The 16746-nt window shown below is 43.3% G+C and overlaps 1 protein-coding gene and 1 long non-coding RNA gene across 2 annotated transcripts in view; one reads left to right on the top strand and one right to left on the bottom strand.

The window, feature by feature from the left end:
• The window catches only part of LOC116505370, a 29122-nt gene that overhangs the window by 2846 nt on the left and 9530 nt on the right, over positions 1–16746 (bottom strand). The window lies entirely within an intron of this gene.
• ST8SIA3 (ST8 alpha-N-acetyl-neuraminide alpha-2,8-sialyltransferase 3) overlaps positions 1–16746 on the top strand; it is a 34846-nt gene that overhangs the window by 15953 nt on the left and 2147 nt on the right. The window contains exon 3 of the mRNA XM_032212567.1: positions 9764–10321. Within this exon, the coding sequence (XP_032068458.1) occupies positions 9764–10321 (558 nt within the window). The remainder of the gene's footprint in view (positions 1–9763; positions 10322–16746) is intronic.

The raw sequence follows: 16746 nt of genomic DNA, 5'->3' as shown, positions 1-16746 counted from the left end.
GCACTGTCTGGATCCCACATGTGCACAGATGGGGCTTTACATGCTTGCACAGCTGGTTTCTGGGTGGCTTCAGCCTGGTGATGATGCATGGTCCGGGGGTTGGGGACCCCTGCTGTACTTATTTAGTTGTTCTCTATTAGCAGTAAAAGTTTGATTAAATATGAAGCAAAGAAAGCACTAGTCCCCTAATGGCAAACCTTTGGTTCGAGTGCCAGAGGTGACAGACAGAGCCCTCTCTGATGGCACGCGAGCCGTCGCCTCAGTTCAGCTCTGCCACCCATGTGCTGAGGGTGTGGAGCATGCTGGGGGCACATGCAATGCACGGGGGCAGGGCACATGTGGGGGGCTGTGCATGCATGCGTGGGGAATGGGGCACATGAGCAGGGCCCATGGGCGCATTGCATTTTGGGGGTTCAGGTGCGCACGTGAGCATCCACACACAAGCACTTTGGGCACTCGGTCCAGAAAAGGCTGGTCATCCCTGCACTAGTTAAATTAATTATCAAAGCATTTTTAAATGTAGTTATCGTGACTTCTTTTCCTTTTAGATTTCAAATTAACCCAGATAATTTTGCGAGGATCTGAAAACTGAAACATTGAGATGGGGGGCTGATGCAGTTTAATGGTAGAATAGGTCAACTCTCGACAGGTCCAGGAAGGGAGGAGGAAAATATCCTTCCTGAAAAACTGGGGAAAAAACCACTTTAGTCAGTGTAAAACGGTACTGATCTGGGATAACACTGGCTCCTGTATTCCAATTGAGTTATTATGTTGTACATGCAAATAAAAAATCAATAGAAACACATCGGCCTGCTTGTACTAAATGTTCATCAGGCAGGAGCTCTGTGCCACGTGCATTCTACCAGTTGTCCTTATAAGCAACTTTTTCATCCAGGGGCAATGCGGATTATTGGTTGCCAGCTTCTGTCATCTCCAGTCCACCACTTCTTCAAGCATCAGAATGAGAAAGACTTTAACTCATTCTGGATTAGTTCTACTTTAGCAAATTGAGCCCTGGTGGCACAGTAGATTAAATGCAGCATTGCAGGCAAATTCTGCTGACAGCTTGGAGTTTGATCCTGATGGGGCTCAAGGTTGACTCAGCCTTCCATCCTTCTGAGGTTGGTAAAATGAGGAGCCAGGTTGTTGGGGAAGATATGCAAATAATGCTGACATTGTAAAATTTTCCAGATTTATGCACTATGGGGTAGTAGTGCATAATAGCAAATGCTATTGCTATTGTTAAGGTGTGAGCACCAGAAAAGCTGAGGATAGAGCCGTGGTGGTGCAGTGGTTAGAATGCAGTACTGTGTGAAATACCCGTGGTTCGCTCATGAGGCCAATGTTGAGAAAAGACACGGACACGAGCCTTCTCGGGATGAGGCGACCCAGATTGGAGTCTAGGAGCCCCTTTTATTGAGATAGGACAAAGGCAGGAGGAGCAATCAGCATGTGATTTAAGACAGCCTGTCAAACTACAATTGCTAATCTACTGCTCAGGGAAGTTCTGTCTATATATGGTCAAATCCTGGGCATCGTTGGGTAAGGCACATCTAGAGTGAACTATCAGGATGTTATGTTATGAACTATCAGGATGTTATGAAGTTTGTTTTTTCCTGTGTGGTTCAGCGTGGCTCTGCATGCCCTGTTATGCACTGGGCCATGGGTGACCGCCACACCTACACAAGGAGTTATATGACAACAGTACTGCTGACTACTTTTGCTGACTGCCGGCTGCCGGCAGTTTGACAGTTGGATTCTCACCATCTCAAGGTTGACTCAGACTTCCATCCTTCCGAGGATGGTAAAATGAGGAGCCATATTGTTGGGGTCAACAGGCTGACTTTGTAAACCACTTAGAGAGGACTTTAAAGCACTATATACATCGGTGCAATTGCTATTGAAAGAGAAAATATGTATCTACAAAATAAGGCTAGGCAGTTACTTGCAGCATTTCCTGCCATCAATTCCATTTAATGTTGTTTTTTTCCTAATATAAGAATCATTTACCTTAAATGTAAAGAATTATAATATTAGCATTCATGACTGAAATAATCTTCTACAAGGGTGCACAATCAAAAAGAGAATGCCATAGTAATGTCAAGGACAAAATGCTAGGTTTTCACTGGAATAAATCTAGGTTTACTTACTTCTCAATCAAATTGAGCAAATCAAATTGAGCAAATCTCAAGCAATTGAGAAACAATTGCCTTTTACTTAATGCAAAAGTGAGTAGCCTTTTTTTTGCAGCCAGGGACTACACTCTTTTTAAAAACTCAGTGAATGCACATGCAAATATAAATTGAATTTTTTTGGAGTTGAAAACTATCCTTCTCCCAGAAAAAGGAAAAGTTCCAGGATCTAAAATTCTCAATTTGCAGGACTATCCCAAAACTATAATTGCATTATATTATATCAGGTAAATCCAATTCTATTGGACTTAACTAACTATACAAACTTTTGAGATTTCAATAACTATTCTTTAATATTGCTAAATTCAATAGTAGAGGGATAAGCAAAACAACCTAAAAATATCAAGCAGATTTTTCAGCCATCTGTTTGCAGTTCAAAAAACATCTAAAATGGTGTTTAGCGCTGGTGATATTTTTTTCACAAATTAACACAGCTGTAACTTCTTTTTATGTACTTTGAGAAATAGGTGTGTAAAATGGTTCTTGCTCCCACACCGTTTACCTGAATTGGTGGGAAATAATTTCGTAATAAAATCTCATACCTCAGGCACTTGCAATTTTTATTTTCTTTGTTTATTTTCTTTTTTAAATTATTATTATTATTGGTTAATCTTTAGTGAGATTCACAGCCTTTGGAGCTGGTTGGTAGCTCAACAGCTCGAGTCCCAACCAAGGACCTAGAAACTGTTAAGGTAACATCGGAGGATATAAGCTGTTCCAAGTAGGGTGGTTTTTTGTAGAATCAGAATGTTCAAGTCTGATAAATTTAAAATTTCCAAATAGCGAGGTAACCCTTTGGGTATTGCTCCAATTACAATCGGGACAACACACAATTTCTTTTTCCACAGTCGCTCAACTTCAATTTGCAAGTCCCCGGTATTTTGTGATTTTTTTTTCTTGCTGTTTACCTTCAATTTGTGCATTTCCAGGTATTGCAATGTCAATGAACCATACTTTTTTCTTTTCAACTATTGTTATGTCAGGTGTGTTGTGGGCCAAGTGCCTGTCAGTCTGGATTCTGAAATCTCACAAGATCTTGACTTTCTCATTCTCTCGGGAATAGGGTGGCATACAAACTCAATAAATTCAATTCAAATCAATTCTCTAAAACCTTCTCAACCTGATGGTCCCAGTGTTTTTTGCTGTACTCAAATCCAAACTTTTGGCACAATTTCGAGTGAATGATCTTAGCAACGCGGTCATGGCATTGTTGGTAGTCAGTTTGTGAAATTTTGCTGCACCCACTGATCAAGTGGTCAACTGCCTTGTCTTTCTCATTACAGAGGTGACATTTGCTGTTGGTGGTAACATGTTGAATTTTTGCCTTCATGTAGTTTGTGGCTAAGGCTTGTTTGTGAGCTGCCAAAATAAAATCTTCTATTTCTTTTTTCAGTGCTCCTGATCTTAACCAGTTCCAAGTTAGCTTTTGGTCAGCTTTGCCTTCAATACTTTTCAAGTATTGGCTATGCATAGCTTTGTTTTCCCAATTTTCAGCTCGCTTCTCAATTACTTCTTTCTTATATTCAGCTTTTGACTTAGTTGTCTTTAAAAGGCCTCCTTTATTTACTTCCTTAATCATTAGTTCTTCACTTTTATAGATTTAATCATTCCAGCTGTGTTTTTCTTCTTCCACAGTCTGTTTTACTTGCAGGAGTCCTCGACCACCCTCTTGGTAGATACATCAACCTCACTTTTAGGGTGCAAAGCATGATTCATTGTCATAAGCTTCCTTGTTTTTCTATCCAAATTGTCCAACTCCATCTGGGTCCAGTCAATTATTCCTGCAGAGTATTGCATCACGGGTATAGCTCAGGTATTTATGGCTTTTATGATGTTTCCTCCTTTCAATTTGGACTTTAGTATCTTGCGAATTCATCGAATGTACTTGGCTGAAGTTAATTCCTTGACTTTATTATGCATTAAGTCCAAGGCCTCTAAAATCCCCAAGGCTACTTGTAGCCTTCTTCTGGTTTTACTGCCTTTATATTTCTTCATTCTCAAGTTCTATTCCATCATCTTCTATGACCTTGCCTGCTTTGGTTGCCATTGTTGCACATTTGTCAATTCCAAACTGCATACCAATGTCTTGGCTAAATTCTTTTGTGCGTTCAATTAATAAATTCAGTTCAGCTTCTGTTTTACCAAACAGCTTCAAATCATCCATGTACACCAAGTGCGAGATTTTCAGTCCTTTCTTTGCAAATTTGTATCCACAGTTCGTCTTCTTCAAAATGATTGTCAGTGGTAGCATTGAGAGTATAAAAAGTAGGGGTGAAAGGGAAAGGGAATCGCCCTGGAAAATGCCTTGTTTAATTTCAACTTCACCCAGTTCTTCTTCATTAGCTATAATCTTTGTTTTCCAGAGGTTCATTGAAGTTTCCATGAATTTTTGTATGTTGCTGCTGATGCCAAAGATTTTCAGGCATTTCTTGATCCAGCTATGGAGAACTGAATCAAACACTTTCTTATAGTCTACCCAAGCCATGAACAGGTTGGTTCGTCACAGCAGTTGGTCCTTTGTTCCTCTTCAATTTTGGCAGCATCCTTTCTGTTCTACAGGCAGCAAGTTATTTCTTTCCAAGTATCCATAAATAGATCATTCTTGATGTTACTCTTCTTTGTTGGCATTCTGAGACCATTAGTTGCTTTCTCTTCGATTCCTATTAATTCTGCTGAAGTGAAAAATTTGTGGCTTAGAATTACACGTCGTTGGTCCATTAGCCTTTGTTTACTGATATAACAATCCATGTGGTTCATCTTCCAAATCTGACACATTTGTTTTTGAAATCCACGTTTTGCCTGCTCAGACTGATAGTAAGCTTTGATAATAGAGATGTTTTCTTCCCTAGTCCAGATTTTTCGCTTTTTCACTTTTTCTTCCAGTAAAACAAGTATAAGTATGAATATAACATATAAATATAAAGGTATAAGCAGGTCTATGTATATACATAAGAAATGAGTACAAATAGATGGGAATAATAGGACAGGGACAGTAGGCATGCTGGTGCGCTTATGCATGCTCCCTTACAAACATCTTAGGAATGAGGTGAGGTCCACGGTAGACAGTTTAAGGTTAAAGTTATGGGGGTTTAAGGATGTAACAACAGGGTCAGATAGTGCATTCCAGGCATTGACCACTCTGTTGCTGAAGTCATATTGGGAGCAGTTTACTTTGAGTATCCATTGTTTGCCTGTGTATTAGTGCGGTTGAAGCTAAAGTAGTCGTTGACAAGTAGGACGTTGTAGCAGACAATTTTGTGTACTAAGTTTAGGTCAGACTGTAGGCGGTGTAGTTCCAGGTTGTCCAAGCCCAAAAACGTGGTGGCATAAGGAATTCTAGTGCGGGCAAAGGAGTGGAGTATTATTCTTGTGAAATACTTCTGGACCTCCTTAGTTGTATTAATGTCCAATAAACAGTGTGGATTCCAGGCAGACGAGCTGTATTTGAGAATTGGTGTGGCAAAGGTTTTGTATCCCTTAGTTAGCAATGCAATGTTACCAGAGAAGAAGCTTTGCAAAATTAAGTTAACAACTCTCAATGTCTTTTTGGCAATGCTGATACAGTGAGCTTTGGGCCTTAGATCTTTTGAAATGAGTATTCCTAAGTCCTTGACAGAGTGAGGGTCATCTATGTCTCTCAGACTAAAACTTCCAGAATTCCTAGATAGCAAGTTCAAATGCTAGTGGATGCCAGAGCATCCCATCATTAAGCAATGGCAGAAATTGAGCTGATAGAAGATTCCAATTCCTGCATATGCATACTTTATATTCTTGACAAATTGTTCGAATCAGGACATTGTACAGGTCCGAGCAAGATGGCAATGCCAAGTAGTTCAGTGATTTCATTGGAAGTTCCCAGCGGTAGACTGACATCAAGTCACTGATGTCCTCCTGTTGAAATTGTATGGCACAACTCAGGCATCAGGGAACTATGGTACTGGAGTTCCCATTAGATGATATTATAACACCATGGGAAGAGAGGAGAAGGCGCTCACTATCTGCATTATAGGCAGTTAGGAGAGAAAGGGGGGAAAGGGCAATCAAGAAAATGTCCTCTTGTATTGGCACAGCCAATTCCATCTGTCAGGGTTGGCAGTCTGAATTCCTTCAATTAAATAATGCCATCAATCAGGAGCCCAGAAGTGTATCTTCTCTGGGCTCAGAGCATGCCTTCTGGGATGAAATTTCCCTCAGGATTTCAGTGGATCCCACCCTGCTAGCATTACAGACAGCCCTGAAGACCTGACTTATCATGCTTTGGCTAAGATAGCAGTATTCCAATATCTCATGGGCTGCCACAAAGAAGAGGGAGTCAATCTATTCTCCAAAGCACCTGAGGGTAGGACAAGACGCAATGGGTGGAAACTAACCAAGGAGATAAACAATTTAGAACTAAGGAGAAATTAGCAATTTCAACCAAACTTGATACACAGGTGAATTACTCTCTGGAAAAAAATATTGTGGGGGTAAGACACCCTTTGGGGGAGTGGTGTTCTGTTAAGATACAGCCTGTTGTGCCTTAAAATGGCTTCTACTGTACTGCCATAGAATGCCTTCTACTGTACAATGCAGTCGTGTTGCCATGGTAATGGCTTCACAGTACTCCACAAGGGGGCTCCCTGTGGTAAGGGGGAAAATCCAACATTAGAAATTATGTTTGGTCCAGATATTTTCCCCCTATAAATAAATACCCAGGCAATGCTGGGTTGTTGGCTAGTGAAAAATAAAATAAGAGCTGTTCCAAACCCAAGATAACAGTTTGGACTCAATTAGAGTTCACTGTGTCATTTTTGGACTTGAGTCCAACAAGGGCAGAACAACTGAGTATTGGCAGGTGGTCTCTTGATTCCAGATTGCACACCTGCTTTTGAAAGAGCCCATTTTGAGATAAAGCCAATAAATCCTCTATTAGGGAATCACTAGATTCACCCCTAATGTTATGGTCATTTGCTTATCCAGATCTATACTTACTTTTGGGGGGGGGGATAAAATAAGATTAAAATCATAGATCTAGTCTAAGTCCCTTTTTTCCAGAAAAATTATTGCAGCCCTATATTATATGATTAGTTTTTTCCCCAACCCCCACCCCCACTCCAAATATACTGAAATGGCATTGTATATGATAACAACTGCAAGGATTGTATACACTTTTTATTGGAAAAGATGTCTAATCCCTTGTATAGAAAGACAATTTAACTGTGAGGATATGTTTTGAAGCCTGGAAAAACTTGATATCTAAAAGGTTGTTATTCAATCTTATTTGGAAATTTATTTCTGCCCTATGATTTTATGCATGGAAATGTTCTTTAATACTTCTCAAATTTGGATTCTAGAATTTATTTATATAATATGTAGCAATAGCAATAGCACCTAGACTTATATACCACTTCATAGGGCTTTACAGCCCTCTCTAAGCAGTTTACAGAGTCAGCACATTGCCTCCAACAATCTGGGTCCTCGTTTCACTGAGTCAGAAGGATGGAAGGCTGAGTCAATCTTGAGCCAGTCAGAATTGAACTCCTGGCAATGAGCAGAATTTGCCTGCAATAGTGCATTATAACCACAGTGCCACCAGAGCTCCTAATATAGTCTACATCAAGCCTGTCAAACTGGTGTCACGTGGGCTGGATGCGTCATGCACAGGCCACACCAACTCTGGCTCCGCAAAGGCAAAAAATGGCACAAGTTTTGGGTTCAAACGTTGCCAAGACAATCTCAATCTTACATGGGAAAAGACCCGAATACAACAAGGTCAGCATATCTACACCCGTGACTACAAACACACACACACACACACACATGTGTGTGTATACATACATACATACATACATACATACATATATATATATATATGCACACACACACACACATACACACACACACACAGACAAAACACTCCTGGGGGGTGTTCTGTTAAGATACAGCCTGTTGTGCCTTAAATTGCCTTCTACTGTACTGCCTTAAAATGGCTTCGGTTGTACAGTGCTGTGGAGCTTCACAGTACTTCACAAGAGGGGTCCCTGTGGTAAGGGGTAAAATCCAACATTACAAATTGCGGCAACATTAATAGAAGGAAGGTTGAGATAAATAAATACAGTGCTGGGTTATCAGCTAGTACTAAATAAAAGATAAATTACATTTTGATCAGTTTTCAAATTTATTGTAGGAGTTTGGATTGACTGTACAATTGTGGATGGGCGCGCACACACACACACACACACACATACAAACACACACACACACACAAACACATACATACATACTCACTCAAGGGATTAAAATGGACACCCCAGATGAATGAACAGGTTTTATTAGTATCATCAGGAGAAAATAAAATGGAATAATTATCGTTTCCCTGAAAATAAGACCTTCCTGGATAATAAGACCAATCAGGCATTTGAGCGCATGAGCTAAAATAAGCCCTCCCCCAAAAATAAGGCCAAACACTTATTTCGGGGGGGCGGGGTTCTAAAGAAAATAAGACCCTGTTTTATTTTCTGGAAAACCCAGTAGAATCAAGCTGAAATGTAATCAAACAGAAAACCAGGCTCCCCATCTTTGAGTCCTTATTAATAATTGATTCATCTATTAAAAAGACAAATACATGCTATGTTAAAAGTTTATGTATTTTCAAAATGAACAACTAATTCCACCCATCTGTTATAGGTAATACAAGTAATCCTTGGCTTACAAATGTTCGTTTAATGACAGTTTGAAGTTACAACGGCACTGAAAAAGTGACTTATGACCATTTTTTCACACTTATGACCATTGCAGCATCCCCTTGGTCACAAAATTCAGTCACCTGCCAACTGACTCATGTTTAGGACCATTGCAGTGTCCCAGGGTCATGTGATCCCCTTCTACGATTGTCAGGATTCCAAATAGCATCCAAAATTAAATCAGAGTCTGAGACAAAGGATTCCTCAAAGTTCCAATTTATTAAGAGACCCATGTTGGCACATCTGGGAAAACCTGAATCTGAAAACTTCCTGGTTTCTCCCATACAATTGAAAGTTCAAGATCTTTTTCCCCGCACACCCACACATCCATCACATGGTCCAATTTTCCACTGCCATGCTAGCAGTTCCACCCATCCAATTCTGATCAGGTGCAGAGGTGCAAAGACAAAGGATGACCTTGGTTTTCTAGAAAGAATTTTGTTATGGCTACATATCATCTAACTCCATACAATCCCCCCTCCCATTTTCCCACAGTAGAATAATAGAAAGTGCGGCAGGCCAAAGATCCAAAAGAAAAGATGGTTGCAGGACTGACAGGGATCTTCAGTCAAGCAAAAGTCAAGCCAGATTCATTCAACAACCGTGTTACCAATTTAACAACTGCAGTGATTCACTTAACTGCAGTAAGAAAGGTCATAAAATGGGGCAAAATCCACTTAGCAAACGTCTCACTTAGCAGCAGAAATTTTAAGCAAAATTGTGGTTGTAAGTCGAGGACTGCCTGTATATGAAAGGTTCAAGATCCCCGTGTCTTTAATATTAAAACAAGGCCAATCAATTGATTTTTCAGATCATTTATTGTCATTGTTTCTCTGTTATTATTTTCAGGCAAGAAATCCTTCAGCACGTTGACGTGATCAAAAACTTTTCTTTGACAAAGAGCATGGTACGGATTGGACAGCTGATGCATTACGATTATTCCAGCCACAAGTATGTCTTCTCCATTAGCAACAGCTTCCGCTTGTTGCTTCCAGATGTCTCGCCGATTCAGAACAAGCACTACAACATTTGCGCTGTTGTGGGAAACAGTGGGATTCTTCTCGGCAGCCAGTGTGGGCAGGAAATAGACAAATACGATTTTGTTTTGCGTTGCAATTTTGCGCCCACTGAAGCATTCCAGAAAGATGTTGGAAGGAAAACCAACATCACCACTTTTAACCCGAGCATTCTGGAGAAGTATTACAATAATCTTTTGACCATTCAAGATCGCAATAACTTTTTTCTAAGCTTGAAGAAGCTGGATGGAGCTATTCTCTGGATTCCAGCTTTTTTCTTCCATACGTCGGCCACTATTACTAGAACTTTGGTAGACTTCTTCATTGAGCATCGAGGACAATTAAAAGTCCAGTTGGCTTGGCCAGGAAATATAATGCAACATGTTAACAGGTGCGATTTGTTGTTGTGTATCAGTAAGTTTTTGGTGCTATTTGTTTACATTATGTATTTTTCAGAGTATAAGACCACCCTCCAAAGAAGGTGAAAATCTGGGTGCATCTTATACACTGAATACAGCATTTTTGGCCTACCGAAACCCCACCCACTTCACAAAAATGATGTGCAGAGAGTTTGGGAGGCCTGCAAACTGCGCCTGGGGGCTGGGGAGGACAAAAAGAAGCAAAAACTGGGCCATTTTTTGCTCGTTACCCTCCTCCAGCCCCCAGGCGCACTCTACAAGCCTCTTTAAAATCATGGTGCATCTTATGCTCCAGTGCTTCTTATAGTCCAAAAAATACATTAAGTGTTTCTTCCAGTGAGACTGGTCTATCAAGGTGACCTGGTCTACCAAATTATGAGATGGAGCATTCTGTTTCCACTTTCGCCTTTCAGACCCCAATACAGAAGCCTTCACAGGCAGTCGCTTTTGCAACAAACTATTTTTGTGTTGACTTTGTATTTTATATTTCATTTACATTTATATTCTTATTTCTTTGTTGGTAAAATATACATTCAACACAAAAATGGTTTGCTTAGACTGTTTTTGGTGTAACCAAAGTTTATTCAAATTATGGCAGTTGTAAGAGGTGGGAAATTGGTGAACCTATTGGCTACCTGAAAAAACTAAGAAGTATATGAATAGATTGGAGAAGAAACAACAACTGTAAATGAGCTCTCCAAGGGTGGCGGTGCTTCTGCCTGGCAGGTACTGGCTGAAAAGTTCCAGGACGAGTCAAGGGCCGTTTCCCCCCAATACCAGGAAAGCCCACTTTCTTCTTCCCCCTCCCCATATCTCTCAACCGCTGTTGGGTTACTGCCGGTACTGCCCAATCACACCCCCCCCCATTTTCTCAACACATTCCAGACCTTGACCTCTGCATAGTTGGAAGTTGGGGGGGAGCTGTTGGTGGAGAAGGCTCAGCCCTTCCTCCTTCATGCCCTGAATGTCAGCTTCTAAAGCATTGCCATGACTATTATCAGGCTGGCAAGGAAGGGAAAATTCCATGCATGCCTTCGGATGGAGTCAGATCTCATGTCTACAGCCTAGTTGGAGAATATGAATTATGACGCAGGACAGAAGAAGGGAGGAGATACAGGGGGTAAAGTGCAAACGCAATTAAGTGAAAGCAGTTTCGGCTCCACAGGAGTCCATGCCAGAATGTCGATCCCAATAAATGCTTGGATTTCTTTTGAACTTTGTCTGGAGGCTCATAAATTAATCAGGTTATCTTCTGGGAACTTCACAGAGAGCCAAAACTGACTTTTAAAAATCTATTAAGATTTCTGGGTTTCCTGAATCCCGGGCTCTCCAAGCACTCCCCCAATATTTGGGGTGCTTAGAGGGAAAATCAGGCAACAGGAGGCTGAAAAACAAGACTGATTACAGCTGGAGTTATGCGGCAATGCCAAGCAGTGATGTCTTCCCTAGCAGCAGAAGCAAGAACAGATGAGTACTTTTGGAAATCAATCCCTAAAGCAGCTGAGCTGGAATTCCCTTGCCCTAGTCTCCAGATACAGGGAAAGGTCTCAAGCAAGCTGGCAAGGGTGGACTGGAGGTGGGACTGGAAACAAGCCAGGCTCCAAAAGCCCCAGATGGAATCCCTAGGGAGTGCAATAGAGCAACTGAAGGAGGATCTTGAACAGGCCACCTTTGCTGATGAGGGGTCATCATGCTGCCCAAAAGAGAGGGGAGGGACATCTGATCCTGTTGGGGGGAAGAGATGCAGACTGGAGTGCAGCCCCCCTCCCCCTCCTGATAGAAGGAAAGGGAGCCCAAAATGGCAACTAGTGCCTCTCCCACGCTGCAGGCAAGCTGCCAAGAGCAGGCAACCCCTTCCCTCTCTCCAAACTAGGGGTGAAGAAGATGACCAGCCATATCAGGCACAAGCATACCAAGGGCAACAGGAGGCTGGGGGATTAGGGCTGAATGACCCACCCCAATTCAGGGGAAAGTTTAATGGAGACTCAGACCAGCTAGCCCTATTCCTTGATTCAGCTGATATCCACCTAGAATGCTATGGGCACCTCTACCCATCCCCCAAAGCCATGGTGAATACCATTGCACGGGGTCTAGAGAGAGAAGTAAGAGAATGGCTAGCCACCTTCCACAAGAGGAGAGCCCCCCAACTGCAAGACATAGATGACTTCCTGCAACTGCTAGAGGCCAGATTTGAGGAGGTGGAGGAGGACTCATATGCGGAAGAGGAACTCAGCAACCTAAAGCAGAGAGGCCGCCCCATCAGAGAACACATCCATGAATTTAGGAGGGTCATAAGAAGGCTACCCCCTTTACCAGAGCGGCTGCTGGTGTATTTTTTCAGAACAAGCCTGAACAAGCAAATTGCCCAGGTAACTGCATACTGCGACATCCCAAATCAACTCTCTGAGTGGTTCCAAGTAGCAACAAAAGTTGACAGCAGGCTGCACACCAACGACATGACAAAGTAACTGGACACACAAGAGAGAGGTCAACCCGACCTGAAACCACCCAGCAGGTAGGGAACCACAGCACCACAGCAGGCTCTGCGACCAGCCCTTCCTCAAAGTCCACTGAAATGCTACAGATGTGGGGGGATGGCCACATGGTAGCTGCATGCCCAACCCCAGACCCAAAACCAAGGCCAGACTCACCTCCCAGGGCACTACCAGAACAAGGGCCCAAACGGACCACCAACACATCCGGGAAAGCCCTCCAGGCTGCAAAAGTCCCTTCCCCCTCAGGTGAAAGTGATGGAACCCCTGGCAATGACAACCAGTCGCCCGAATCATATGACAGCGAGGACGAGGGAGAAAATGACCCAATGGTGAGTGAGTCAATTCACCCTTTCCTTTTTCCAATATGGCTCACAGCCCCAAAAACAGGAAACCAGGGGGATTTTCAAGCTCTAACAGACTCAGGCGGCACAAGGGGCTTGATCAACCTAACCACAGTCCTGAAACTGGGGATCAGAGCAAAGAGACTGGCCACCCAATCTGGATCGAGCAGGTTGACGGATCCCTAATGGGAGGAGCCTATGCCACCCACCTAACTGAACCAGTGAGGCTAGAACTAGCAGATCACTGGGAAGTAATTCGATTCATAATAGCCCCCAAAATGACAGACACCTCATATTGGGACTTTCCTGGCTAGACAAGTGGGGACCGACCATCTGGTGGCAAGGGGGTACCCACAGACTTAAGATATCAAGAGGCCCCCAACCCCTCCCACACCAGCAAGCAAAAACACCACCCACGCTGGAAACCCCCCAAGAGAGTCCACAAGACCAACTGGCAACCACATCTGACAAAATCTCAGAGGACGAACTGATTCTGGTAGAATATCAGAACCTCGCAGAAGTATTCAGCGAAGCCGAGTGCGATGTTCTGCCTCCCCACCGAGAGACAGACTGTACCATCGAAATCATTCCCCCAGGCAAAACTACCCAAGCCCAAACTGTACGCCATGACGCCCTGGGAAATGCAAGAGATGCGCAAATACATAGACAAAAACCTAGCAAGGGGGTTCATTGACCCAGCCAAGCCACGGGTTGTGGCACCAGTCCTCTTCAAAGAAAAAAAAGATGGAACCATGAGATTGTGTGTGGACTTTCGAGGGATAGATGGGTGTCCGTACACAACCTATACCCCCTTCCCCCTCTTGAAGGACATGCTGTCTCATCTGGCCAAGGGAAAAGTCTTCACCAAACTAGACCTCAGAGAAGCATACTACTGAGTATGTATCAGAGAGGGAGATGAGTGGAAAACAGTGTTCAACTGCCCCCTAGGGAGCTTTCAATTCAAAGTGATGCCTTTCGGACTGCAGCGGGGGCCCAGTGGTATTCATGCAGTTAATAAATGAGGTGTTGAATGAGCACCTCTACAAGGGGGTCCTTGTCTACCTAGATGACATCCTTATCTACACTGAGATCATGGATGATCATGTACCCCTGGTCCACCAAGTACTGGGAAAACCTCTGGCAGCCAACCTGTATGTCAAGGTATCAAAATGTGAATTCCACCATGCATGGTTAGACTACCTGGGTTACCAAGTGTCAAATGAGGGAATAGAGATGGACCCAGCCAAAGTGCATGCCGTCTTAGGCTGGCAACACCCTCGCACCCGCAGACAATTACAAAGTTTCCTAGGTTTCATGAACTTCTACAGGCAATTCTCCCTCCTTTGTGAAGATTGCCAAACCCCTGACAGACCTCCTGAAGACAGGGACCCCAGGAACGAAACCTCGTCCGGGACAACTCCTACCATGGGACCTAACCTGCCAAGAGGCGGTCGAGACACTAAAATAAATGTTTGCAAAGGAACCAGTGCTGAAGCATCTTGACCACGAGCAACCTTTCGTGATCCAGGCAGATGCCAGTGATGTGGCAGTGGGAGTGGTGCTACTCCAAAGAAACAACCAAGGAAACTTACAACCCTGTGCCTACACCTCCTGTAAGCGCAAAGACACAGAGAGACGATGGGCCACATGGGAAAAGGATGCTTTCACAGTGAGATAGGCACTGCTAACCTGGAAACACCTGTTGGAAAGGAGCCAGAAACCATTCGAAATCTGGACCGACCACAAAAATATGGAGGTACTTAGGACCCCATGGAAACTATCACCCAAACAAGTCCAATGGGGTCAATACTTCAACCATTTTGATTGTGTCTTAAAGCACATTCCAGGCGGGAGGAACAAATGTGAATGGGAGTACGTTTTTTGCGCCATCATTTCCTCTACTCAAACAGCTGCCCAAGTAACCACCAGGCAACAATGCCCTGACCGGCAAGACCAACCCGCAAGCGACCTAACCACGAGACTCAAAACTGAACTGCTAGCAGACCCCTGGTTCCAAAACAACCAACACATCTTGATGAAAAGAGATGACCTTGCATGGAAGGGGACGAAACTCTACATCCCAGAATCCCTATGTACCCTAGTTCTCCAGAGGAATCATGACCCCAAACCAGCAGGACACTTTGGGTTCCTAAAGACTTTACACTTAGCCTGGAGGCAATTCTGGTGGCCTGGCATAAAGAAAGATGTGGATAGTTATGTGAAAAGTTGCACCATCTGCGCCACAATGAAGAGATGACCAGGAACCACCACCACCACCCCCGGACTGCTGCAAACAGTAGCAGAGCCAACAAGGCCATGGGAGGAGATAGCAATTTACTTTATAGTAGAGTTGCCAAAAAGTGGGGGAAACACAATGATTTGGCCTGTAATAGATCTCTTCTCCAGACAAGCACACTTCATATCCTGTAGAGGACTACCCTCAGCTCACAAGCTTGCTAAACTCTTTGTGAAGCATATCTACCGACTGCATGGAGTACCTCGAAGAATTATCTCAGACAGAGGGATCCAGTTCACCGCTAAGTTCTGGAGGGAGTTCCTGTGGTCCATTGGGTCATCTGAGGGTCATAGTTTCCATTTTCATCCGAGCACCAATGGGGCAGCAGAGAGACTGAACGCCATGATAGAGCAATACCTGAGGTGTTATGTGAACTATCAGCAGTCCAATTGGGCAGACCTTTTATCTTTTGCTGAGGTCGCGTACAATAATGCTGTTCACAGTAGAACAGGGCTCACGCCGTTCAAAATAGTGAGCAGTATGGACTTCGTCCCAATGCCTGAGTATCCAAGGAATCCCCTCTCCTCAGTCAGCTTGACTGATTGGATGTTGATGCTGAAATTAACCTGGGAAAATGTCAAAAAGGCACTGGCTAAAACAGCACAAACCTATAAGAAACAGGCAGATAAACACCAGGCTTCACAATGGCCATTCCGGGTGGGAGAGAAGGTTTACCTCTCCATAAAATATTTGAGATTAAAACTGGCTAGCAAGAAACTGGGGCCGAAGTTTATGGGACCATTCCCCATAGTAAAGATCATCAACCCAGTCACAGTGCAATTGAAATTACCTCAATTGTTGGGGAAGATACACCCAGCGTTTCTTAGTAGCCTCTTAAAACATGTGATCAGATCCACTCTGAGACCACTACCCCGGGAGCCCCTGGGCCCTATGGTCATAGGGGCTCAAACCCATTATGAAGTTGAACGAATCCTCAATTCAATGTGGCACAGGAGACAACTCCAGTACTTAATCAAGTGGAAGGGCTACCCATTATTGGAAGCATCTTGGGTGAAAAGTAGAAATATCCAGGCTGATCTCCTCATAGCAAAATTCAATGCAGAAAATCCAAGCAAGCCTGGGGGAGGGACACATCCCTAAGTTATATATCTGTACTCAAATTGTCTTTGTGTCACACAAGTCACTTTTGGGAAGTGAGGAGAGCCGGATGTCAACTTCTAAAGCGTTGCCATGACTATTATCAGGCTGGCATGGAAGGGAAAATTCCATGCATGCCTTTGGCCAGAGTCAGATCTCATGTTTAC

The sequence above is a fragment of the Thamnophis elegans genome, chromosome 3, assembly GCF_009769535.1.
Source record: "Thamnophis elegans isolate rThaEle1 chromosome 3, rThaEle1.pri, whole genome shotgun sequence".
NCBI classification, from domain to species: domain Eukaryota; kingdom Metazoa; phylum Chordata; class Lepidosauria; order Squamata; family Colubridae; genus Thamnophis; species Thamnophis elegans.
The sequence above is the reverse complement of the archived record's forward strand: the minus strand, read 5'-3'. Positions and strand labels throughout refer to the sequence as shown.